Source organism: Saccopteryx leptura, chromosome 10, assembly GCF_036850995.1.
Source record: "Saccopteryx leptura isolate mSacLep1 chromosome 10, mSacLep1_pri_phased_curated, whole genome shotgun sequence".
In the NCBI taxonomy this organism is placed as follows: Eukaryota; Metazoa; Chordata; class Mammalia; order Chiroptera; family Emballonuridae; genus Saccopteryx; species Saccopteryx leptura.
This window is the reverse complement of record NC_089512.1, coordinates 45,175,211-45,200,124: the sequence shown is the minus strand read 5'-3', so window position 1 is coordinate 45,200,124 and position 24,914 is coordinate 45,175,211. Positions and strand designations below refer to the sequence as shown.

The following is a 24,914-nucleotide window of genomic DNA, read 5'->3' as shown; positions in this document are numbered from 1 at the left end:
AAACTGGACAGGTACTTGCAAAAAAATGAAACTGGATCACCAACTTACATCATTCACAAAAAAACCCTTAAAATGGATAAAAGACTTAAATATAAGTCATGAAACCATAAACATCTGGGAAGAAAACATAGGCAGTAAACTCTCCGATATCTCTAATAGCAATATTTTTGCTGATATATCTCCACAGTCAAGTGAAATAAAAGACAGGATAAACAAATAGGACTATATCAAACTAAAAAGCTTTTGCACAGCAAAAGACACCATTAACAAAATAAAAAGACAACCCACACAATAGGAGAATATATTTGCCAACACATCTGATAAGGGGTTAATAATCAAAATTTATAAAGAACTTGTAAAACTCAACACCAGGAAGGTAAACAATCCAATCAAAATTGGGCAAAAGAAAAAAATAAACATTTCTCTAAAGAGGACATACAGATGACCAATAGGTATATGAAAAAATGTTCAACATCACTAATCATTAGAGCAATGCAAATTAAAACCACAATGAAATACCACCTCATACCAGTCAGAATGGCGCTCATTAAACAAAACAACAATAATAATAAGTGCTGGCAAGGATGTGGAGAAAAGGGAACCCTCTTGCACTGCTGGTGAGAATGCAGACCGGTGCAGCCACTGTGGGAAACAGTATGGAGATTCCTCAAAAAATTAAGAATGGAACTGCCTTTTGACCCAGCCATCCCACTTTTAGGAATATATTCTAAAAACACCATATCACTGATTCAAAAGAAGAAATGCACCCCTATGTTTATGGCAGCGTTGTTTACAATAGCCAAGATCTGGAAACAGCCCAAGTGTCCATCAGTGGACGAGTGGATTAAAAAGCTGTGTTACATACACACAATGGAATACTACGTGGCCGTGAGGAAGAATGAAATCTTACCTTTTGCGACAACATGGATGGACCTGCAAACTATCATGCTACATTAAATAAGCCAGGCAGAGAAAGAAAAATATCATATGAACTAATTCACTTGAGGAATCCAGTGAACAATGTGATCTGAGCAACGGAACAGAAGCAGAGGTGGGATCAAAGGGACTAGAGGAAAAGTAGTCAGAGGGAAAGTAGAGGAGAAGATGGGATCAGAGAAGCGAAAGAGATTAATGAAATTATATATACATAACACAGCATTATAGAGAACATGACAGCAAATCCTGGAGGGAAGGGAGGAAGGCATTGGGGGGAAGGGGCATGAGGGGGCTGAGGGGAATAAGTGGGGGAGATATATTCGATGGGACACTTGAATATATGTAAACACATTTAAAATCATAAATAAAAAAGAGAAAAAAGAAAAAATAAGATGTAAGAAATATAATTTTGGGGAACACGTATTTTTGGAGCCACAGGCCCCGTGTGCTTCACCGGCTTTAATAAATTCTCTTTTCCTCTTATAAAAAAAATTTATTTTAACAACTAAATTTAAGAAAGATGGATTTAGGTGAAATAGATAAAATATACTACACAAAAAGGTATAAATGATCTTGTTGAAAATATATCCTATATGTAAAAATTTGAACTTATTTTTTAAAAAGTGAGTGATCAGTTTATAATTAGATTTTTTATATTACTAAAGGAGTAATAGTATAATTACTGAAAATGTTTATTCATAAAAATCAAATTCACACTATTTCTTTCAGTTATGTAAAAGGCAAAAAAAAAAAAAAAGTAAAAACAAGACAGCTTTAAACAGCAAGTGAAAAAGAAATGTTTAGAAATCAAGAGACATTTGTAGGAGCAACACCCAAAACCTAAGTTATTTTAAAAAACTTTTTATCATGGAAATTTAAACATATATCAAAAGTAAAGAGAGTAGTATACAGAACCCCAAGTACCTATCCCCTAGCCTCAGTAATTGTCTTAAAGCTCTTCTTGTTTCTGCCATACCTCCACTCACTCACTCCTCTTCACACTAGTGCATTATTTTAAAGCAATTTCCAGGTGTCCTATAATTTCCTCTATAAATATTTCAGTATACCTAAATATATAACTGTAGGCCTGACCTGTGGTGGTACAGTGGATAAAGTGTCAACCTGGAAACACTGAGGATGCCGGTTCAAAACCCTGGCTTGCCTGGTCAAGGCACATATGGGAGTTGATGCTTCCTGCTCCTTCCCCTTCTCTCTCTCTCTCTCTCTCTCTCTCTCCCTTCTCTCCTCTCTAAAATGAATAAATAAAAAAATGTTTAAAAAATATATAACTGTCAATATATATATAAAACTTTTAAAAATTATAATTAGCCAGTTAGTATTCAAATTTTCCCAAACTTACCAAGTTTTCTAAAGTTTATTTAAATCCAAGGTCTATATATTATAATTAGTTGATAGCTTAAATTTCTTTTTATCTATGTATTCCCTCTGCCCCCTAAAAAATCAAGCAGTATGTCTTAATAGAATTTTCCACATTTGGGGTTGTTAACTTGATCTCTATCCCAATGACATCATTTAGCATGTTATATTGCCCCCCTCTGTATTTCTGTATATTGGTAGTTAGATCTGGAGGCTTGGTTAGATTCAGATCTGATATTCTGCCAAGAACATTTCTTTTTTTTTCTTGATTTTAATATATTGTTTACACAGATTCTAGTGTCACCCCAAATGCACCCCCCTCCTCCATGTTCCCCTCAACATCTCCCTTGCCCCCCTCCCTACAGCACCCTCCCCCCCTTCCCTTCAGGATTGTTCCATCCTATCATGCCCTTACCCTCTGTCCTCTTTTCCTCTGGTCCCTTTGATCCCTCCCCTGTCTCAATTGCATTCCTCAGTTCAAATTGTTCATTGGATTCCTCAAATGAGCAAGGTCATATGATATTTTTCTTTCTCTTCCTGGCTTATTTCACTTAACATAATAGTTTCCAAAAAAACCCAAAAACATAATAGTTTCCAGGCCCATCCATGTTGTCGCAAAAGGTAAGATTTCCTTCTTCCTCATGGCCACGTAGTATTTCATTGTGTGTATGTAACACAGCTTTTTAATCCACTCATCCACTGATGGACACTTGGGCTGTTTCCAGATCTTGGCTATTGTGAACAATGCTGCCATAAGCATGGGGGTGCATTTCTTCTTTTGAATCAGTGATATGGTGTTTTTAGAATATATTCCTAAAAGTGGGATGGCTGGGTCAAAAGGCAGTTCCATTTTTAATTTTTTGAGGAATCTCCATACTGTTTCTCACAGTGGCTGCACTGGCCCACATTCCCACAAGCAGTGCAGGAGGGTTCCCCTTTCTCCACATCCTTGCCAGCACTTTTTTTTTTTTTTTTTTTGGTATTTTTCTGAAGTTGGAAATGGGGAGGCAGAGACAGACTCTCACATGCACCCGACCGGGATCCACCCGACATGCCCACCAGGGGGTGATGCTCTGCCCATCTGGGGTGTCGCTCTGCTGCGACCAGAGCCATTCTAGTGCCTGAGGCAGAGGCCACAGAGCCATCCTCAGCGCCCGGGCAAACTTTGCTCCAATGGAGCCTTGGCTGTGGGAGGGAAAGAGAGAGACAGAGAGGAAGGAGAGGGGGAGGGGTGGAGAAGCAGATGGGTGCTTCTCCTGTGTGCCCTGGCCAGGAATTGAACCCAGGATTCCTGCACGCCAGGCCAACGCTCTACGACTGAGCCAACCGACCAGGGCCTCCAGCACTTATTATGTGTTGTTTTGTTAATGAGTGCCATTCTGACTGCTGTGAGATGGTATTTCATTGTGGTTTTAATTTGCATTTCTCTAATGATTAGTGATGTTGAACATTTTTCATATGCCTATTTGCCAACTGTATGTCCTCTCTGGAGAAGTGTCTATTCATTTCTTTTGCCCATTTTTTTTATTGGATTGTTTATCTTCCTGGTGTTGAGTTTTAAAAATTCTTTATAAATTTTGATTATTAACCCCTTATCAGATGTACTGTTGAATATGTTGTCCCATAGTGTGGTTTGTCTTTTTATTCTGTTCATACTCTTTAGCTGTGCAAAAGCTTTTTAGTTTGATATAGTCCCATGTTTATCCTGTCTTTTATTTCACTTGCCTGTGGAGAGAAATCGGCAAATACAGTGGTACCTTGAGATACGAACAGATCAACATACAAATTTTTTGAGATACAAGCTGTGACTCGGTCTGTAATTTTGTTCGAGATCTGAGCGAAATTCTGAGATATGAGTTGTGATTTGGGAAGCTGCTGCTAGTTGGTGCGCTGGCAAACGGGTCCAGTATAGGCTGTTTGATGAGTTGACTGACTTACGAGCTCGGTTACAGAACGAATTAAATTCGTATCTCGAGGTACCACTGTATATTGCTGCGAGAGATGTCGAAGAGCTTATTGCCTATGTTTCCTTCTAAGATGCTTATGGTTTCACGACTTACATTTAAGTCTTTTATCCATTTTGAGTTTATTTTTGTGAATGATGTAAGTTGGTGATCCAGTTTCATTTTTTTGCAGGTAGTTGTCCAATTTTCCCAAAACCATTTGTTAAAGAGGCTGTCTTTACTCCACTGTATGCTCTTACCTCCTTTGTCAAGTATCAATTGTCCATAACGGTGTGGGTTTATTTCTGGGTTCTCTGTTCTGTTCCATTGATCTATATGCCTGTTCTTATGCCAGTACCAAGCTGTTTTGAGTACAATGGCCTTGTAGTATAACTTGATATCAGGAAGTGTGATATCACCCACTTTATTCTTCTTTTCCAAGATTGCTGAGGCTATTCATGTTCTTTTTTGGTTCCATATATATTATATATATTTTTGGAATATGTGTTCTCTATATTTGAAGTATGTCATTGGTATTTTAATTTGTATTGCATTAAATTTATAAATTGGTTTGGGTAATACAGACATTTTAATGATGTTTATTCTTCCTATCCATGAACACGATATATGCTTCCACTTATTTGTATCTTCCTTGATTTCTTTTATCAATGTTTTATAATTTTCCGAGTACAAGTCTTTAACCTCTTTGGTTAAATTTACTCCTGGGTACTTTTTGTTGTTGTTGCAGTAGTAAAGGAGATTGTTTCCTTAATTTCTCTTTCTGACAGTTCATTGTTGGTGTATAAATATGCCACTGACTGCTGAGTATTAATTTTATATCTTGCCACCTTGCTGAATTCATTTATCAGGTCCAGTATCTTTTTGACTGAAACTTTTGGGTTTTCTATATACAGTATCCTATCATCTGCAAAGTGATAGTTTTACTTCTTTTCCAATTTGGATGCCTTTTATCTTCTTCTTGTCTGAATGCTGTGGCTAAGACTTACATAACTATGTTGAATAAAAGTGGTGAAAGGGGACACGCTGCCTTTTTCCTGCTGTTAAGGGAATTGTCTTATTTTTGCCCATTGAGTATGATGTTGGCTGTGGGTTTGTCATAGATGGCCTTTATCATGGTGAGGTATAATCCCTGTATTCCCACTTTGCTGAGAGTTTTGATCACAAATGGGTCCTGAATTTTATCAGATGCTTTTTCTGCATCTATTGATATTATCATGTGGTTTTTCTCCTTCCTTTTGTTTATGTGATGAATCACATTGATTTGTGAATATTGTACCAGCCTTGCCTCCCCAGAATAAATCCTACTTGATCATGATGTATGATTTTTTTCATGTTTTGCAGGATCTGGTTTGCTAATATATATATATTTTTTATTTTATAATATTTTATTTATTGATTTTTAGAGAGAAGGGAGAGAGAGAGAGAGAGAGAAGGGGGAGGAGCAGGAAGCATCAACTCCCATATGTGCCTTGACCAGGCAAGCCCAAGGTTTTGAACCGGCAACCTCAGTGTTCCAGGTTGACGCTTTATCCCACTGCGCCACCACAGGTCAGGCTGGTTTGCTAATATTTTGTTGAAGATTTTAGCATCTAAATTCATCAGGGATACTGGCCTATAATTTTCTTTCTTTGTGTTGTCTTTGCCTGGTTTTGGAATCAGAATTATGCTCGCCTCATAAAAGGAGCTTGGAAATCTTCCCTCCTCTTGAATTTTTTGAAATAGCTTGAGAAGCACAGGAGTTAGTTCTTCTTTGAATACTTGGTAGAATTCACCTGTGAAGCCTGGGCTTTTGTTTGTTGAGAGTTTTTTGATAACTGTTTCGATCTCATTTGATGAAATTGGTCTGTTTAGGTTTTCTGATTCTTCCAGATTGATTTTTTAAAAATTATATGTTTCAAGGAATTTGTCCATTTCACCTAGGTTGTCTAATACAGTTCTTCATAGTATTTTATTACAATCCCTTGTATTTGTTGTGTAAGCTGTTAATTTTCCACTTATTTCTAATTTTATTTGAGTCCTGTCTGTTTTTCTTGGTGAGGCTGGTTAAAGGTTCATCAATCTTGTTTACCTTTTCAAAGAACCAGCTCTTGGTTTCATTGATTCTCTGAATTGTTTTTTTAGCCTCTATGTCATTTATTTCTGCTCTGATCTTTATTATTTCCTTCCTTCTACTTCCTCTAAGCTTTACTTGCTGTCCTTTTTCTAGTTCTTTTAGATGCAGGGTTAAGTTGTTTATTTGAGCTTTTTAACTTCTTAAGGTATGCCTGTAGTGCTACAAACTTCCCTCTAAGGACTGCTTTTGCTGTGTCGCATAAATTTTGAGTTGTTGTATGCTCATTATCATTTGTTTCTAGGAATTTTTTGATTTCTTCTTTAATCTCATTGTTAACCCATTCGTTATTTATTAACATGCTATTTACTTTCCAAGTGTTTGAGTATTTTTCAGTTTTTTGTGGATGATTTCTAGTTTCATTTAACTGTGCTCAGAGAAGATGCTTGATATGATTTCAATCTTCTTAAATTTGTTGAGGCCACTTTTACGGCCTAACATGTGGTCTATCCTAGGAAAGTACCATGAGCACTTGAAAAGAATGTATATTCTGCTTTAGGATTCTGAAGATATTAAATCCAGTTGATCTAGTGTGTCCTTTAAGCTGCTGTTTCTTTGTTAATTTTCTTTCTTGAGGATCTATCTAGAGATGTTAGTGGGGTATTGAAATCCCCTACTCTTATAGTAGTGCTGTTGATCTCACCCTTTATATCCATCAAAGTCTGCTTTATATATTTAGATGCTCCTATATTAGGTGCATAGATATTTATACTGGTTATATCTTCCTGTTAGATTGCTCCCTTTATCATTATGTAGTAACCTTCTTTATCCTTTACTATATTCTTTGTTTTAAAGTCCATTTTGTCTGATATAAGTATTGCTACCCCAGCTTTTTTTTCATTTCCATTTTCATGAAAAATTTTTTTCCAACCTTTTACTTTTAGTCTATGTGTATCTTTTGTTTTGAGGTGTGTCTCTTGTAGACAGCATATGTATGGGTCCTGTTTTCTTATCCACACAGCTACCCTATGTATTTTGATTGGATCATTTAATCTATTTACACTTAAGGATATTATTGATATGTAATTGTTTGTTGCCATTTAATTCTTTAAAACTACATTCCTCTTTTACTATATTCTTTTCCCCCTTTGATTTGTTTACAACAGGCCTCTTAACATTTCTTGCAGCATTGGTTTGGTTGTAATGAATTCCTTTAGTTTTTTTTTGTCTGGGAAGCTTTTAATTTCTCCTTCAATTTTAAACAATAGCCTTGCTGAATAAAGAAGTCTTGGTTGTAGGCTCTTGTTCTGCATTACTTTGAATATTTCTTGCCATTTCCTTCTGGCCTCGAGTGTTTCTGTTGAGAAGTCGGATGACATCCTTATGGGGGCTCCTTTGTAGGTGATTGACATTTTTTCCCTTGCAGCTTTTAGTATTTTTTCTTTATCTTTTAGCTTTGGTATTTTAATGATGTGTTTTGGTGTAGGTTTCTCTTTAATGGAATTTTCTGTGCTTCTTGAACTTGTGTGACTTTTTCTTGCGCCAATTTAGGGAAGTTTTAAGCTATAATTTCTTCAAACAGACTCTCTTTCCCTTGTTCTTTCTCTTCTTCTTTAGGAACCCCTATGATGTGAATGTTGTTTCTTTTTACGCTGTCACAGAGCTCTCTTATTAGAATTTCCTCAAACTTTTTGAGCCTCTTTTCTTTTTGCTGCTTTGCTTCCATGCTTTCGTTTATTTTGTCTTATAAATCAATGATTGATCCTCTGCTTCATCCAGCTTGCTTTTAATTGCTTCTAGTGTAGTCTTTATTTCTGATATTGTATTTGTCATTTCTGACTGGTTTTTCTTTACTATTTCAATGTCCTTTTTGATGCTTGTTAACTCTTTATTCAGGTGTTCATTATGTCCATCCATTGTTGCTCTGAGATCTTTTAGCATTCTAATAATTATTTTAAACTCTGTATCCAGTAGTTTGGTTATTTCCATCTCACTCAGTTCTTTTTCTGGGGATTTCTCTTGTAGATTCACCTGGGTTGCATTTTTTTTTACTTCTAATTTTGTCTTGTATACACTCCTCATTTAGGTGTGTTGTTGGTGGAAGCTAGCTAAGTCTAGGGTTGGTAATGTCTGCCTCCAATTTTCAGTTGTGTTATTTCTAGGTCTTCTTGGGTTGGCATCAGCTATTGTTTGTAATCTGCTGTGGGCTACTTATCTTCTATCACTGTTCTTCTTGCTGTTTGTGTCGGCATTTTCTATGTCTTAGCTGGGTCAGGTGTGTGGAGCCCTTCCTTAAGCTTCCACTCTAATAAGGGTTGTTAGGTCCTGAACTGGTGGTTTTCCTATCTGGCGCTGAATGTGCCTGCCCTGGACCTCCCTGTCTGGGGCCTGGGACAGACCAGTGGGGGTCAATGCCTGTGACTGGCTCTTATCAACCTTTTGGGAGCTACAGGCGATCCAGATCTTGTGGCTGCCTCTGCTGGGCCCTGGTGCCATTGTAAATATCAGCTGCACTCCTAGGCTTGCTTTTATCTACTCTTGACCTGGGGGAAGTTCCTTTAAAAGTTCAAGTTCCCCTTAGATCCGCTTTCTGTTGTCTCTTATTGCTGGCTACTTGTTGGGCTCAGTACTGTAATTCAGTGACTAGGTATGGTATTGGATGTGGCCTGCTCCTTAGCCTCAGGTGTTATTCTATCCAGACTTTTTATTTATTTTATTTTGTTTTGTTCTTCTTTTTCAGCACTCAGTAGGGTGTAGTCACAGGGGTCCAGTGGGTGTGGCCCCTGTGCTCCCGTTGTGTGGTCTGTCAACCAGGTCACCACCCGCTGTTGCTGCCTAGGGTGTTTGGGCTTAGATGCTGCCAGCACCAGCCCGCCTCCACGGACACTGCAGCTTCTGCTGCTGCTGCTGAGGGCTGGCCTGTGCCGTGGTTTGGGCCTCTGCAGTGTCTGCTGCAGTTTCTGTCCTGTGGGTAGGCCCGCGCATGCCCGCTTGGACAGCTTCCCAGGCAGCCAAGAACGGTCGGCGTCACCACGGTGTTTGTGCATCAGCTCAGACCTCCTCAGCAGCTGCCATGGCTTGCAAAATCACGGGTGGACCCGCTTGCGCATTCTCGGAGCACCCCCGAGGTCACCTGGCTTCCACTGCCCGGACCTCCGCAGCGGCTGTTGTGACTTCCACCCTCGCTGGCGGGGTCGCGCACACCCGCGTGAACCCCCTCCACTGTCACTTAGGCCTCCACCCCTGCCAATGGCAGGCCCATGCCACAAGCAGGACTGTGTTTGAACCCAGACCTCTGCAGCGGTAGCCCTGGTTCCTGCCTTCGCGTGCTCGCTTGGACCACCCTGGCCTCTGCAGCTGCATCATGGCTTCCGCAGTGGTGCCCTTTCGCCTCCAGCCTGCCTGCCGGCCCCCAGCGAGTACTAAAGAACCCCATTAGTGTGGGTTCTTTGGTGGTGTAGCTTAGACCTCTGCACTCCCTATTTGTGTCTCTAACATGCTGCCTGCCTCTAAGCGCCTCTTTGTTCTAACTGGGGCACGTGAGCCTCTGGTAGATGGGGTAATTTCTCTCTCTTTGCTGGTGATGCTGTTCCCAGGAAAAATGTTCACTTTAGATTTGGGAAGTGACTCAGCCCAGGGGTTAGTGTGTCCATCCCTCCAAGCATCTCCCTCTGTGCCTCTGAGACCACTCTCTCCCCTGGCAACTCCAGTCCTTCCAGTGCTCCCTGCTCCTGGAGCTACAGGAAAGTGGCTGTGAGTGAGGCTCTCCATGCAGCCCCCTTAATACAGAGCCTGGGTCCAAGAGTTCTACCTCCTTCTCTCAAACAGTATCTAGGCTCTTTTCTCAGCCAAATATAGTCTGTAAGCCCCTTGCAAGCTCCAGGGCTCTAGGTTGGGATTCTGGTTTTAGGGCTGAGGACCCACAACTCGCTGGGCAACCCTCCCCCGTCAGAGAGTTTCTCCCAGCTGCCACTCACTCCTGGGAGTGGGGCAGCCCATTCCATGTCTCCGCCTTTCCTACCAGTATTAGTGTGGGTTCTTTGGTGGTCCTTGGCTGTAGAATCCTTTTAGTTTAGTCCAAAGTTGGTCTGTCAAGATTAGTGTTCTCAGAATTAAGTTGTAATCCACCTTGGTTCTGGAAAATGGGGAGTTGGAGCATCTGCCTACTTCGTGGCCATCTTGTCTCCCAAGAACATTTCATTGATAGTGTTGTGTAGTTCCACTAAGAGGTGCTAATGTCTGACTGTTTCTCTTTTAGCGATATTAGTAGTCATTGATGATCACTGTCTTGCATCATTAATCTTTACAGGTTGCAAAATGATAATTTTATAATTCTTTCCTCCATTATTAGCTGAAATGCTTTTTATAAAGTAAAGTCAACAGTTTTGATATTTATTTTTGATATTCATCACTTAATGGCTTCCCCAACAGACTAATTTGTTTAAAAATAGAAGGAAAGGCCTGACCTGTGGTGGCACAGTGGATAAAGTGTTGACCTGTAATGCTGAGGTCGCTGGTTTAAAACCCTGGGATTGCCCGGTCAAGGTACATATAGGAGTTGATGCTTCCTGCTTTCCCCCCATTCTCTCTCTCTCTCTCTCTCTCTTTCTCTCTCTCAGCCCCCCTCACTAAAACAAATAAATAGAAGGAAAAGGGCTTAATAGAATATTATTAGCTTTGAGAAAAATAGCGTTAAAAGTATAAAAGAAAAAAAACAACTAGAGACTCAACCAAGCAAAAATTAAAAGATGAGGGAATCATAATACTGGGTGAAAAAATTATACAGAAATTATAATCACTACCTGCAAAAGAGAAACTCCCATCTCAAAAGATCAACCTTCACAATTTCTACTCTATGATTTGAGAAATAATGATTTAAAGACTTCCTAAAGAAATATTTATAAATGAACCTGTAGCAAAGGTGACTCAGAAGTGCCTCTAAGGGAAGTGTAGCTATTTGATCACCAAGCACCTAGAAAAGGGCATTTCTTTGGACACCTCCACCAATCCAATGTATGTCTGTAGCCTTGCAAATTCAGATACCTAGTTTTATCATCTAAAAGCGAACCTGAATTGTAATAACTGAGCAGAGACTGACATATTTAAAGTACAGGGCCAATTAGTAAATTTATGAAACGAAATACAATAGTTAAGTGACAAAAACACTGTAATTCTGTGATCAATACATTTTATTATGGAAATGTTCATTCATAAAAGTAGGCAGAAGAGTGATACTAAAACCGAACACTCTCACCACCACCTCCAAGCATTTATTACTCAAGCTTCAATAATGATCACCATTTCCCATGGGATTTCATCTATATCTTTCACTTCAACTAATAGTTTTTTAACCTGTTAATACTATTTTACAAATCTGTTTGATTTATATATATTTCTCCTGTTGGTAACCTATCTGGAAGCCAAATTATCAGAAGGTGCTATGATGAGCACAGAGATACAACACAGATATGTAAGGAGTCTTAAGACTCTCTCAGCTAAGACAACAGTTTTGCAAAGGAAACAGTAATGCCTCTGAAGGAGAATCCCCTTTCTTCTTGACTACTCAACTGGGCAGTACACATCCATGTCTTCCTCACTGGGACTCCTATTTTTATTCTAATATTCTCCTTCTATTTTAACTAGTGTTTTCTATATATGGTAGAATAAAATTACTTGTATTACGTTTAATATATGGTTCTGTCTCCCTGAGACTGAACCTACCCATCTTAAACAGTGCTCCTACACTTTGGTCAGATTCCAGACTGTTTTGATTTGCTTTACAGAAATTTACTCAGAGGGCAACTTTAATTCCCTTATCTCCAAATTACTGGAGGAGAGTTTGTGTCTTATTCCTCTGTTACTCTCGTAAACTACAAAATACCAGCAAAACAGGTTTACAGTCCTAACACGGCATGTTCTGTGCAGCAGGATTAGGGTACTGTTATCAAAGTTATTAATTTTTATCTGTACACTGTGTTTTAAGATGCTTAGGATCTCCAGAAGGGCTCGCTCCTGACACACATTTTAAGCTTGACTCCTTGGGTTTCTTTGGCAGGGTAAAAAATCCCTATGGACAGACTATCTCATCCATCTCATCCATGTCTACTTGAAAAAAAAATACAATTTTAAAATATGTCACTATCCTACTCATTCCTTGAAAAAATAATTTTTTTCAATGACTAGGGACCAATTCAAATATTTTAGAAGCAAAGGGAACTCAGCTCTTTGCTGAGAGCTTAAAACAGAAAGTATTTTTGAATTTTAAACATATTCAAAAATATGTATGCCAAAGAACAAATTTATTATAGTACATTGGTTAAGAGCACAAACTTTAGAGTCAGAGAATTTGGTTCAAATCCCAGCTGTGTGACCTTAGCAACCACTTTGTCTTTCTATACTTGTTTTCCTATCTGTTAAATAACAGTTAATAATAGTGTATCCTGATTTAATCTTTATAACAACTATAAAGAGGTTACATAAACAGAGCACTCAGAGTGTCTGGTACACAGTAACAATATGTAATGCTACTTAAATAACATTTACATACATATCACTGTCACCACTTAAATATATAAATAACCATAGATAAACGGGATTTATTATTTTAAAATATTGTTACAAAAGGCTCAATTTAAGCATTGGCCCAGAGTGTGGATGTTCTGGGTTCAATTCCTGATCAGGGCACACAGGAGAATTGACCACCTACTTATCCACACTTCTCACTCCCTCTTCTCTCTCTCTTCCCCTTCTGCATCGATGGCTCCATTGATTAGGGTGCATCGGCCCCAGGCGCTGAGGATGGCTCCATGGAGCCTTCCACTCAGGTGCTAAAAATAGCTCACTTGTAAGCATGGCCCCAGACAAGGGATGCTGGGTGGATCCTGCAGAGTGTGCATGTGGAAGTGTGTCTATCTCCCCTCCTTTCACTTGGAAAAAAAGAAAAAGGAAAAAAAAACCACTTGAAGGATCCCTTGTAAATTAAGGAATCTTGCATAAATTAAAGCTAAAGGGGAAAAGCTGAAGATTTGTTAAATAAAGGGTAACTGGCATGCCTAAGGTCTAGGGATGCAAAAAAATCTCAAATATATTTTCTTCAGTTTTTGAATGAAGTGTTTCAGTTTGAAAGAATTAGAAACAGGAAATAAGGATAAATTATTAACTGAAAGTGTCAATCAGTTGTACAAATATTTCTTTCATTCACAATCAGAGAGGCATAAAAGTAATCTTTATTCTCTCATGAGTCAGCAGTGTTGGCAGCTCCTAAATAGAATTAATTAACAGCATTTGATAATTTTTAACCACAAGATCTGTATATTTGAAGTTGAAGTAGGCAGGCAAAAACTACAATTGTTTGTTCATAATGCTATATAAGCTGGAAAATAACTGTTCAAAGGCAGCTCTACTAATACTTGAATATTACTTCTGGTTTCATAAAGATAACTATTATCAATGGATTTTAACTAAAGGTATTAAAGATTAAGTGTTAAAACTGGCAAAGGGGGAAACCAATTCACCTCAAATAAAATATTAATCTAGTTTTAAACAAGTATAAGTACTTTATATTAAAAAAACCCCACCCATTTGTTTTATTTACTATTTGAATCTTATTTTCAAAATTAAAAATTGTAACATGAAAAGATATTTATATCTATTTTATTTTATTTTATTTTCAGTAGTAGAAGGAGAGGCAGAGATAGGTTTCTGCATGTGTCCGAACCAGGATCCACCCAGCAAGCCCAGCAGGGGGCAATGCTCTGCCCAACTGAGGTGTTGCTCTGTTGTTTAGCAATCTAGCTCTTATTAGCACCTGAGGTGAAAGCAATGGAGCCATCCTCAGCACTCAGGGTCAACTCACTCCAATTGAGCCATGGCTGCAGGAGGGGAAGAGAGAGAGAGAGAAGGAGCAGTGGAGAAGCAGATGAGTGCTTCTCCTGTGTGCCTAGACCAGGAATCAAACCCAGGACATCCACATGCCAGGCCGACACTCTACCATTAAGCCAACCAGCCAGGGCCATATTTTCTTAGTATACATTTTTACAGTTTGAATCCTTTTGGGGGAAATTATTGTACCAATCTGTAAAATTACACAATGGTTTTATACACATTAAGTTCTCTGACATTGGGGTAACTGGTAAATTTGATTGAACTAGGTTATCTCCATGATTATTTTTATTTATAACATTCTAAACCATAAAATACTGGCACAAAAGAGAAAAAAATAAAGGATTCAGAAAATTTATATATATGTATCAATGTGGAATAATAGTGATGACAACAGCAACAACTATAATGATGAGAATATGAGTTATATCCATGGTTACAGAACTTTCAGCTAACTTTATGAGAACTCAATTCATCTTCTGACAATTTTGGAAGGTATTGTATTACCCCCATTTTATAGCCAAAGTAAACAAAGCAAAGAGGTGGAGTAACCTGTCCAAGGTCACACAGGTAGTTAATGGCACAGATGGATTTGAACCAAGGTTGCACTTGGTCCCAGAGTCCATACTCTTAACCATAACCAAAGAGACAACAAATACTTACTGAGGTTCTACTAAATTGCTAAGTAAAAAATGCAAGGTACAAGCAAGATATAGTATATGTCCATTTGTGTAAAGAAGAGGGAAGAAGGATATACAGTGTGTCTGTAAAGTTATGGTGCACTTTTGACTGGTCACAGGAAAGCAACAAAAGATGATAGAAATGTGAAATCTGCACCAAATAAAAGGAAAACCCTCTCAGTTTCTGTAGGATGATGTGGCAGCATGTGCGCATACGCAGGTGATAACGTAACACCCTGTATACAGCGGAGCAGCCACGGCCATGCCAGTCGAGATATGGACGGTACAGAGGAAAGTTCAGTGTGTTGTGGCTCGTTAAATTCAAATCCGTGACCAAAGTGCAATGTGAATATCGGCACATTTAAAACGAAGCGCCACCACATAGGAATACCATTACTCAGTGGGATAAGCAGTTGAAGGAAACCGGCAGTTTGGTGGAGAAACCCCATTCTGGTAGGCCATCAGTCAGTGATGAGTCTATAGAGGCTATACGGGATAGTTACCTAAGGAGCTAAAAAATCTGTACGTGAGCCCACATCGAACTGCACTGAATAGGTATGAAACTGGGAGAGTTTTCCTTTTATTTGGGGCAGATTTCACATTTCTATCGTCTTTTGTTGCTTTCCTGTGACCGGTCAAAAGTGCACCATGACTTTACGGACACACTGTATATCTATTTGCCTGTACTACATAAAATATTTTCAAAACTCAAAACAGTAGCTGCAGCCCTGGCCGGTTGGCTCAGTGGTAGAGCGTCAATCTGGCGTGCAGGAGTCCTGGGTTCGATTCCCAGCCAGGGCACACAGGAGAAGCGCCCATCTGCTTCTCCACCCCTCCCCCTCTCCTTTCTTTCTGTCTCTCTCTTCCCCTCCCGCAGCCAAGGCTCCATTGGAGCAAAGTTAGCCCGGGCGCTGAGGATGGCTCTGTGGCCTCTGCCTCAGGCTCTAGGATGGCTCTGGATGCAACAGAGCGATGCCCCAGAGGGGCAGAGCATCGCCCCCTGGTGGGCATGCCGGGTGGATCCCAGTCGGGCGCATGGGGGAGTCTGTCTGACTGCCTCCCCATTTCCAGCTTCGGAAAAATGCAAAAAAAAGAAAAAAAAATTAAAAAACAAACAACAACAACAACAAAAAAAAAACAGTAGCTGCCTCAGAAGAAGGAAAAATGATTAGCTGGAAGACAGAAGAAGGTGACATATTTTACCTTTTGAACTGTAAACCATGTAAGTATATTTCTAATTCAAAAAGTCAAATAAGGCCTGACCTGTGGTGGCACAGTAGCTAAAGCATCGACCTGGAATGCTGAGGTTGCTGGTTCAAAACTTTGGGCTTGTCTGGTCAAGGCACATATGGGAGTTGATGCTTCCTGCTCTTCCCCCCTCCCCTCTCTCTCTCCTCTCTAAAATGAATAAATAAAATCTTTAAAAAAATTACCCTATAACAAATTCTATTAAAAAAAAGTCAAATAAAACTCTAGTATATATATAGATAGGTTCAAGTTCAAGTTAGCTAATATTAACACTAACAGGCTAATCTTCACATTTCACAGAAGTTTCAGAAAAAAGAACACACATCATTACTAAGGCCTTGAAAGGCCAAGAAAGTAATGGGAAAATGATTAAATCATTTTTAATTTGAGAATAAAATTGAATTAGAACCATCAAAAACCAGTTTTTGGAAAAGGACTATAATAAACAAATATAAAATAGAAATTATGTGAAAAAGAAAATTGAGGCTTTTAAAACATTACTGATCATTATTCTACATTTTTCTTAATATTAAGATTAAAAAGAATATGCCTGAAATCTTGGAAGGTAAATAAAGCTTTTCTTGAGTGTTCATGCAGTTACCCTCAATCCCACAAGGGGATGCTATAGCTCTACAATTGACAAAGGAGGCTAAGCGTTTTATTAATTTCAACTTAGAAGGAAATAGTATTTTTATTTTTTATATTTCATTACATGTATGAGAGTATAAACTAATTAGCAAGTGTTCCTATTTTGTGCTAGGTATATTTTAGTACTTATACTTTTGGCAAGTTACTTCAAAATATTTTAAAAGACTATTGGCAAAAAAATCTATAGGAATATAATGAATTTGTTAGTGTTCTTCATCTTGCCAAGGGAGTTGAAAAAATTCTGCTAAATTTGAAGGGATAGTTTTACTTAAAATACAGCTATGTGGCACACTTCAAGTTCACTTTGAGGGGCTCTCGCAGGTACAACTTATTTTTTATTTTGTACCAAGTAGTTTTGGCATATAATTTTAAAGACTTAACAAACTGAGTTAAAATTTTTTCATATTAAAATGTATGGTGTTTTATGGAAGGTGAAAGAAGACGTGTGGGGGGGGGGAGAAGGTGACAAATGTCCATCAATTTTTCATAATGACTAAGTGTAATCGCCTCCCAATGCAGTTTAAAAATTATGACATGCAATATGACAAGATCTGCATTAGCAAGAGAAAAAAACAAAAAAATTTTGAGAGTCTAAAAATCAGTCTTCAAGGGATAACTGCTTGTGGACCACAGAGTCCAAACTGAAGAATGTCTGACAGCCAATCAGGAGAGGTAGGCTCTTTTAAAGACAAATGAGATTGGTGCCTGTGGAAAGAAACAGCTAAAGGCTTACTTTCTAAATCCTCTTCCAGACAATTGAAACTGAGTTCTGAAAAGTGGGCTTTAGAAGTTTAGCAAATGAGGAAAGCATGTTCTTTTATACTCAGCTGAAACCCAAGTCTAGCATGAGGGCTGCGGGGCAAACTCCTGGAAGGGACAGGATAGACAGCTTGTAGAGTGCCATTGATAGAACAAACGATGCACATCAATTCTGCAAAGGAAACTAACATCAACCTAATATCCAAAAATTAAGTTTAATTTAGTATCAATTTAATGTCACTATTTTTTTTTCAATTTAATGTCACTATTAAGAGTCATAAAAGGGAAAATAATGTTGTGACTATTCTTGAGCCACCAGAACTCCTGAAAAATATATTAATTGAATCAGCTCAATAACACCTAAAACCCTAGACATTTAGAAAATAACATCAGGGCCATCTCCATTGCATTTCAGGGAGCTGTGGTGAAGCAAATCACTGGTTAGATCCCAGAAAAAGCTGATTCCCTTCAATAAACCACTGGTCTTCAAGAATCCACAGTTTTCATGACCATTAATGAGGCTTCTAAACTGTAGATGATGGTATGTGACTAAACATCTTCTTACATGGGCAACTCTCATGTAATGCCTTAAGTGTTTTCCATTTCTCCCTTAGAGATAGGACTTAAGTTTTTGAACAGAAAACTATCACTAGACAGTTCAGTACTTTTGTCTCAGTACCAGAGGTCGTCATAAAAACTATCAATGTATATACTTATATTTTTGCAACAATAAACTAATGACCAAATCAATTAATGTTAATAATTTTGGCTTATTCAATTACAACTTTAGAATATGCTTATAAGTGAGCATTTATTTGCATATATATAATATATTAAAGAGCGATCACTAGAATGTTTGTCTTCTTACCAGGCTTGATGAGAGAGATCATTTCTTAACACATTCACAGGAACCTTAATCTCACCAAGGAAAACATCTTGAACCAGGTTTCCGTTGTTCCACAAGTCAATCCTGAAAATTTTAAACTTGCTTTATTCTTTTTGCAAACAACGTTTAAGAGAACACACACCATCAAATGGCTTAAAATTACTTTGATTTGTATTATAACATTAACTTTACATGCTTAAATGTTAGCATTGTCATATACTTCACTATCTAAACTAAGAAAGCAAAATACTGCAGTAGCTTTTATTTATAAGTACAGAAAGTAACCATTTTGAATAGCCTAAAAGAGAGCACTTAAGTTTCTTAGTTTCAAAGCCTAGGCTTTATTTTAACCTGTAGCAATAAGGACTACAGAGTCACTTTGTTGAATTTGAGAAAAGAAACCAACAAAGACTACAGTTTCTTTCTCATTTAGAATCAGTTAATGTGTAAAAATAGGTAATTTAGAAAAATACATTACCTGATCATTCCATATCTGTGATTAATACACCCTTTAGATGAACACACGGTTAACAACACACCTATACATGCATTTACAAAAAGTTTCCCCTCCCAAAAAGCATAGATATTTAAGATCTAGGGAAAAGCACAAACTTCAAACACATGCACCTGTTGAATTATCTTATAAGACTTCTTACCTCACTGAAATTTCTGTTAGACAGCAGATATGTTAAGAAGAATGAAAAAATTATTTCTAAATAGGCTAATATGTGATTACTTTTCATATATTTTTTGCATCCATTATGCTATGATTCAGAAATTTAAGGAGCAATTAAATTTGGTAAAAAAATAAAAATTAATAGGTGAAATGAGTTAATCTGTGTTTACAAAATAAATACACCTTAACTATTTCTATAAAGAATCAGATTTTGAGAAGATAATTTGGATTAACTTAGATTTATGTTCCTCTAAGTTTCATCAATCAACCTGCTAAAGAGAATTCTATTAAGCTTGGTACCCCTTTTCCAGTTAAATTTAGGATTATCTTTTGGCACAAAAAAAGTAATTCTGTTAAACCCCAAGACACATACCTAATTTCTAGCTTTTCAATGTCCTCCTCTTCTACCTGGAACTGGGACTTTCTGGTATAACTACTTGATCTGGTTACCTGTAAACAAAGTATTTTAGTAAAAAAATTTTTAAGCATTTTTTTTCCTACATGAACTGATGATAAAACCATCATCCCTAAATTTTCAATTTTATTATAAACAGAGGAAAATGCATAGGCAATCAATATTTTACCCAAAAGTTAAATTAAAAAACAGCCATGAAAGTAATAGAAAAGTTAAGAATAAGGTGGTACAAAAATATCAAAAGCAACTTTATGTCCACACCCTTCTTTATCGACTCAATATAAAGTAACATCAGGGTCATTGCCTCATCTGTAATCTGTTGGTGACTCAAAGAGTAAAAATGTTCTATTTGAGTGCAGATGCACTGTCCCAATTTCTCAAGATATCAATGCCACCCTATACTTCCTTTTCACATTTTTACTAAAAATAACAAGGCCATTGACAGGAACTTCCTCAACTACAGTACACCTGGACATGTCCACTCCCACCAAGGCCTTTCTACTTGATGCATTTGCTCATCCTCTTCTTAACAGGATGAGATGATCCTCCCCTTTTCTAAAACTACCCCACCCATACCTAGTATGCAGTAAGCATTCGGTCTCTTTTAATTAGTTTTCTTTACCAGCTTATTCACCTTACTCAAGTCTGAGAAAAATTCTTCCCTTAAATTATGGTCTTTCTACCTCCTTCCTTTCACAAATATCTCAAAACTAGAGCCTATCCTTACAGCCTCCTCTTCCTCATCTCCCACTTACTACAGTAACTCTTCATAATCCGGCTTCCTTCCAGGTAACCTGCCTAAAACCCCGCTCTTAACCACCAAACCTGATGAATTCTTAGTTCTAACCTTCACTGACCCCCCATATGAACAAGTAATCACACAACTGCACCTCCTTTCCCAGAAACATTCCTTTCTTGGAGTGTGCCCAAGCCCTATCCTGGCAACCTTCTGCTCTCTTTGCTTCTTCCTTTGGTACTTCTTCTTTCACAGAACCTATAAAAGCATGGCTTTTCTCTAAGGTTTTATTTTCTATTTTGTTCTATGAGCTGCAAGTGCTGCACAGTTTACAGAGTGCTTTCACATCCATTATCTCCTTTGTTCATCAGATCACTGCTCTGCAGCAGGCAGAGCTAGATTTATTATCCTCATCTCGAAAATGAGGAAGCTAAAGTACAGAAATGAAGAGACATGCTCAGAGCTGAATACCTAATGAATGCCAGAACCGACCCTCTTCGTTTCTCTCCTTTACTGTGTACCTCTACTTCCTTGGCTTTCTTGACTCCCTGTGAGCAAATCTTGAGGCTTTATTTGCAACCATCACACATCTCAAGTTTTGGGCATAAACTGCTTATTTGAGGATATTACATGTCAGAGCTCAAGCTCACCATGCCCCCAAATGAGCCACTTCTGTTTTCCTTCTTTTAACTTTTTTATTTCTCCAGATATGAAATCATGAAGACAACATTTGACCCCTCCCTGTGTCTTTTCTTCTACAACCAATGTTTCATTATCTTCCCTTTTGCCCTTTCTTTCTCATCTCTCCCTTCTTCTCCATTTTCATATTACTCTCTTGGATCACATCCATTTCCTCCTCCACCCCCCCGTTTTATTAACAGCTAAACTACAACAGTCTCTTCATCTCTGTTGTCTCTCTCTCTCAATCATTTGGCCCACAGATCATGGTTAATTCTTCCCCAAACTGTATTCCTCTTAGCGCTTCCAGACTCAAAAACATTCACTGGCTAATATTTAAGCACCTCAGGCAGGCACTCAGGCCTTTCATTAGGTGGTCCTACTCTATCTTTTAAAGCTTAGTTTCCGTTATTCTCTTGTACAAACCTTCCAGTCAAATCACTACTTGCTATTCTTTGGACACAACTTTTTGCTCTTCAGTCTCAAAAATATTCCTTCTTTCTAACACTCTCTTTCCTCTGACTTTACTAACTCAGCTGGAGTAGAACTCATCTGGCCTCTTCAATACCTACTGCATTTTACTGCTGTGTGCACACGTGTGTGTACGCGCACGTGTTTTGTGTCTCTTGCTCTGCTAGAGACAAATACTGAACCATATCTTTATAATCAGCTCAACAAAGTGCCCTTTGAATGAATGTTTTAAGGCCTAATAGATATGCTTGGATATAGCAAGAAAAGCCTCACATTGGTACATTTTCTTTGTTTTTCCTTCTCCCTTGCTTCCACCCCCACAATTCTTCCTACTTCAATTTGGCATTTTCCTCAACCTGTGTTCCTTTATGAAAGTACAGTAATCAGGCATGGTTAGAGGTGCCCTCGCTTTCTCCACTTAGAAATACCAAGAAAAACACCCACACAAATGGTAAAGCAAAAAATATAACATTTTTTTCAAATCTACCCCACATGTAAATCTCAAATGCAACATGTTCTATAGCTAGAATGCAATCTTTTAGAATAGAGAATGACTTATTTTAATTTTTTTCTGTAGTTTTCAAATAGTATGAAAAAGGATTTCTTTAATAAATTTAAGAATGCTCCACAGTAATGAACTCCAAAGCACTGTGTTTGGGGTAACTTCAAGGCTGCTGAAGATCGCTGAGAATAAGCATGGGTCCACAGAGTGTGCTTTAGTCTCAAAGCATTCCCACATTTGTGCCTCATAAAAACTATCAGTTAGGTAAGGCTGCTACTATTTTCTCTCACAAAATTATCCTTTCACAAGATAAGAAACCTGAGTCTCACATTTAGTGATTTGTTCAGTCAACTGGCACTAGACTCAGATCTCCCAAGTGATATTGTATTTACCTCACTAGTGGTATTCAAACAGTACTCTGCAGAAAGTTCTGTGGCCACTGTCTGTCAGGTTGGGGGTATGCTGGATGAGGTGGGGTTTATGGAGAAGGGAGTGATACTGATGATGATTTGGAAATGGGTGTGGCTCCTAGATCTCCCCATCCCCAAGTCAATCACAGCTCTGCCTTCATTTGCTTTATATAGTTAGCCTCTGCATTGCATATGGTTCTTCAGGAGAGAAATGCTTAGTTGCATTAGTTGGTAAAATGACTACTATGGCCGTATTTTGAAAAAAGTAAATCAGCATTTAGTATTAAATATTCAATGTTAGTATGTATATAAAACAAAAAGTTACCTCAAAATAAAAGATTTCATTAAACTGCGGATTGCTTGTTTTCTTCTTTACTTTTGTCTTCTTTTGATCATTCCTGTTCCAATGTGGTAGAGTTTTACCTTGTAGAACTTAACAGTACACAATTATAAAACATGCTATTTCCAACCAGGGGAGTCTGACCTCTGTTTAACTGTTAAGTTGCCTCAGCCAAGACTGTAGTTTTAAATATTACTTGGGGGGGAAATTAGGTGCCTAAAAACTCAAATCAAAGAATATTCAAGTTTTGTATTTCTGACATATAGCAAGATTATATTATTCTCTCTCTCTGTGGCTATACTAGATTAACTGCCAACCTTATGTCAGGAAGTTTTAATAACACAGTCTATTATATAAGCAATTCAGAATAAATAGTAGGAGAAAGACAGTAAGATTTACCTATGTTGAAAAATACCTGAGAAACATGAAAAGCATTCTTCTTTTCTTGTGTGTGTGTGTGTGTGTGTGTGTGTGTGTGTGTGTGTGTGTGACAGAGACAGAGAGTCAGAGAGAAGAACAGATAGGGACAGACAGACAGGAAGGGAGAGAGATGAGAAGTAACAGTTCTTCATTGCAGCAACTTAAGTTGTTTATTGATTGCTTTCTCATATGTGCCTCAATTGGGGGGCAGGGGCTACAGCTGAGTGAGTGACTCCTTGCTTAAGCCAAACACCTTGGGTTGAAGCCAGAGACCTTTGGGCTTAACCCAGAGACCATGGGTCATGTCTATGATCCCATGTTCAAGCCTGTGAACCCATGCTCAAGCCAGATGAGTCCATGCTCAAGCCAGTGACCTTGGGGTTTCAAATCTGGGTTCTCTGTGTCTTAGTCCGACACTCTATCCACTGCACCACTATCTGGTCAGGCACAAAAAACATTCTTAACTCAGTTTAGTTCTTGGGCTTCAGCTACAAAGTGACTTTATAAAAAACCTTTTATTATGAAATGACTATAGATTCAGGAGGTTACAAAGAAATGTATAGGAAAGTCCCATGCAGCCTTTCCCAACCTACCTCAATATCAACATCTTATGCAATTATAATATCAAAACCAATAGTGACTTTTTATAAAAAATTCATATGCCAAATAGTTTCTATCTTTATGTTACTAAACAATTACATTTAAGAATTCGCCTGTCAGGTATAAATTATAAACAAAGACAAGAAACAAAACACAGCTCCACTAGGTTAAATAATTTTAACACGCACAACTAAATTCCTCTGATAGCACAAATGTTATAGGATTGGGTATCTATCTCCTTTTAAATCCAAAACCATCTATAATAATAGCATACTATTGTTTGAACACCCAGTAAGTACAGGCATGGTGCTCAGTATTTTACACACACATACAAGTCCATTTCAAATACATTTTTCAAAGTGACTCACAAGTGAGTTTCTAAAAAATAATAATACTGAGAGGGCTTGGGATTGGGGAGAAGGGGTGTGTGTCTGTGTATGAATGTTGTGTTTGTGTACAGAAAATATTTTGCTCTTTGTTTCCTGATTCTAAACCTTCCAGTTGTAGACAAATTTCAGACTAGTTAGGGTCTGAAAAAAAACATAACAAAGCTATAAAATATAAAAATAATACAAAGTGCTATAGGTTTTTCCATAAATTATCCTGATAAATTTAAATCCATGTTACAGTGCATTTGACCATGTTCTGGTACTTGGGCAGATTCTCTACAGCTTTGAATTCTCTCTGTAGAGCACAGATGCCCTGAGTAGAAAAGAAATATTTAGTCCTGAGCTGCTTTCCAGATAACAATATGAAATCTGCCTTATTCTGTGCTAGCACTTATCAAAACAAGATTTTACCTGCATAACATCTAAGACATTTGCCAGAAGGAGGGCTGATAATGAATAAAGAAGGTCAAGTTTATGTTTTAAAGTATACTTTAACAACTATAAAACTGATGTTGTTCTTTCCCCGAAGCTTAAGGGTCTGGCAGATTTGAAATGACGCCTTTTCTCTTTCTATAAAAACAAGACTTGGGGCCCTGGCCGGTTGGCTCAGCGGTGGAGCGTCGGCCTGGCGTGCGGGGGACCCGGGTTCGATTCCCGGCCAGGGCACATAGGAGAGGCGCCCATTTGCTTCTCCACCCCCTCCCCTCCTTCCTCTCTGTCTCTCTCTTCCCCTCCCGCAGCCAAGGCTCCATTGGAGCAAAGATGGCCCGGGCACTGGGGATGGCTCCTTGGCCTCTGCCCCAGGCGCTAGAGTGGCTCTGGTCGGGGCAGAGAGACGCCCCAGAGGG

At 38.2% G+C, this 24,914-nt stretch overlaps 1 protein-coding gene across 2 annotated transcripts in view; it reads right to left on the bottom strand.

Annotated features, from left to right (window-relative positions):
* RASA2 (RAS p21 protein activator 2) overlaps window positions 1-24,914 on the bottom strand; it is a 149,896-nt gene that overhangs the window by 46,404 nt on the left and 78,578 nt on the right. For both annotated transcript variants that reach the window (XM_066350484.1, XM_066350485.1), the window contains exons 7-9: window positions 22,643-22,715; window positions 19,479-19,555; window positions 18,412-18,513 (exon numbers count right to left, since the gene is read on the bottom strand). In XM_066350484.1, the coding sequence (XP_066206581.1) occupies window positions 18,412-18,513; window positions 19,479-19,555; window positions 22,643-22,715 (252 nt within the window). The remainder of the gene's footprint in view (window positions 1-18,411; window positions 18,514-19,478; window positions 19,556-22,642; window positions 22,716-24,914) is intronic.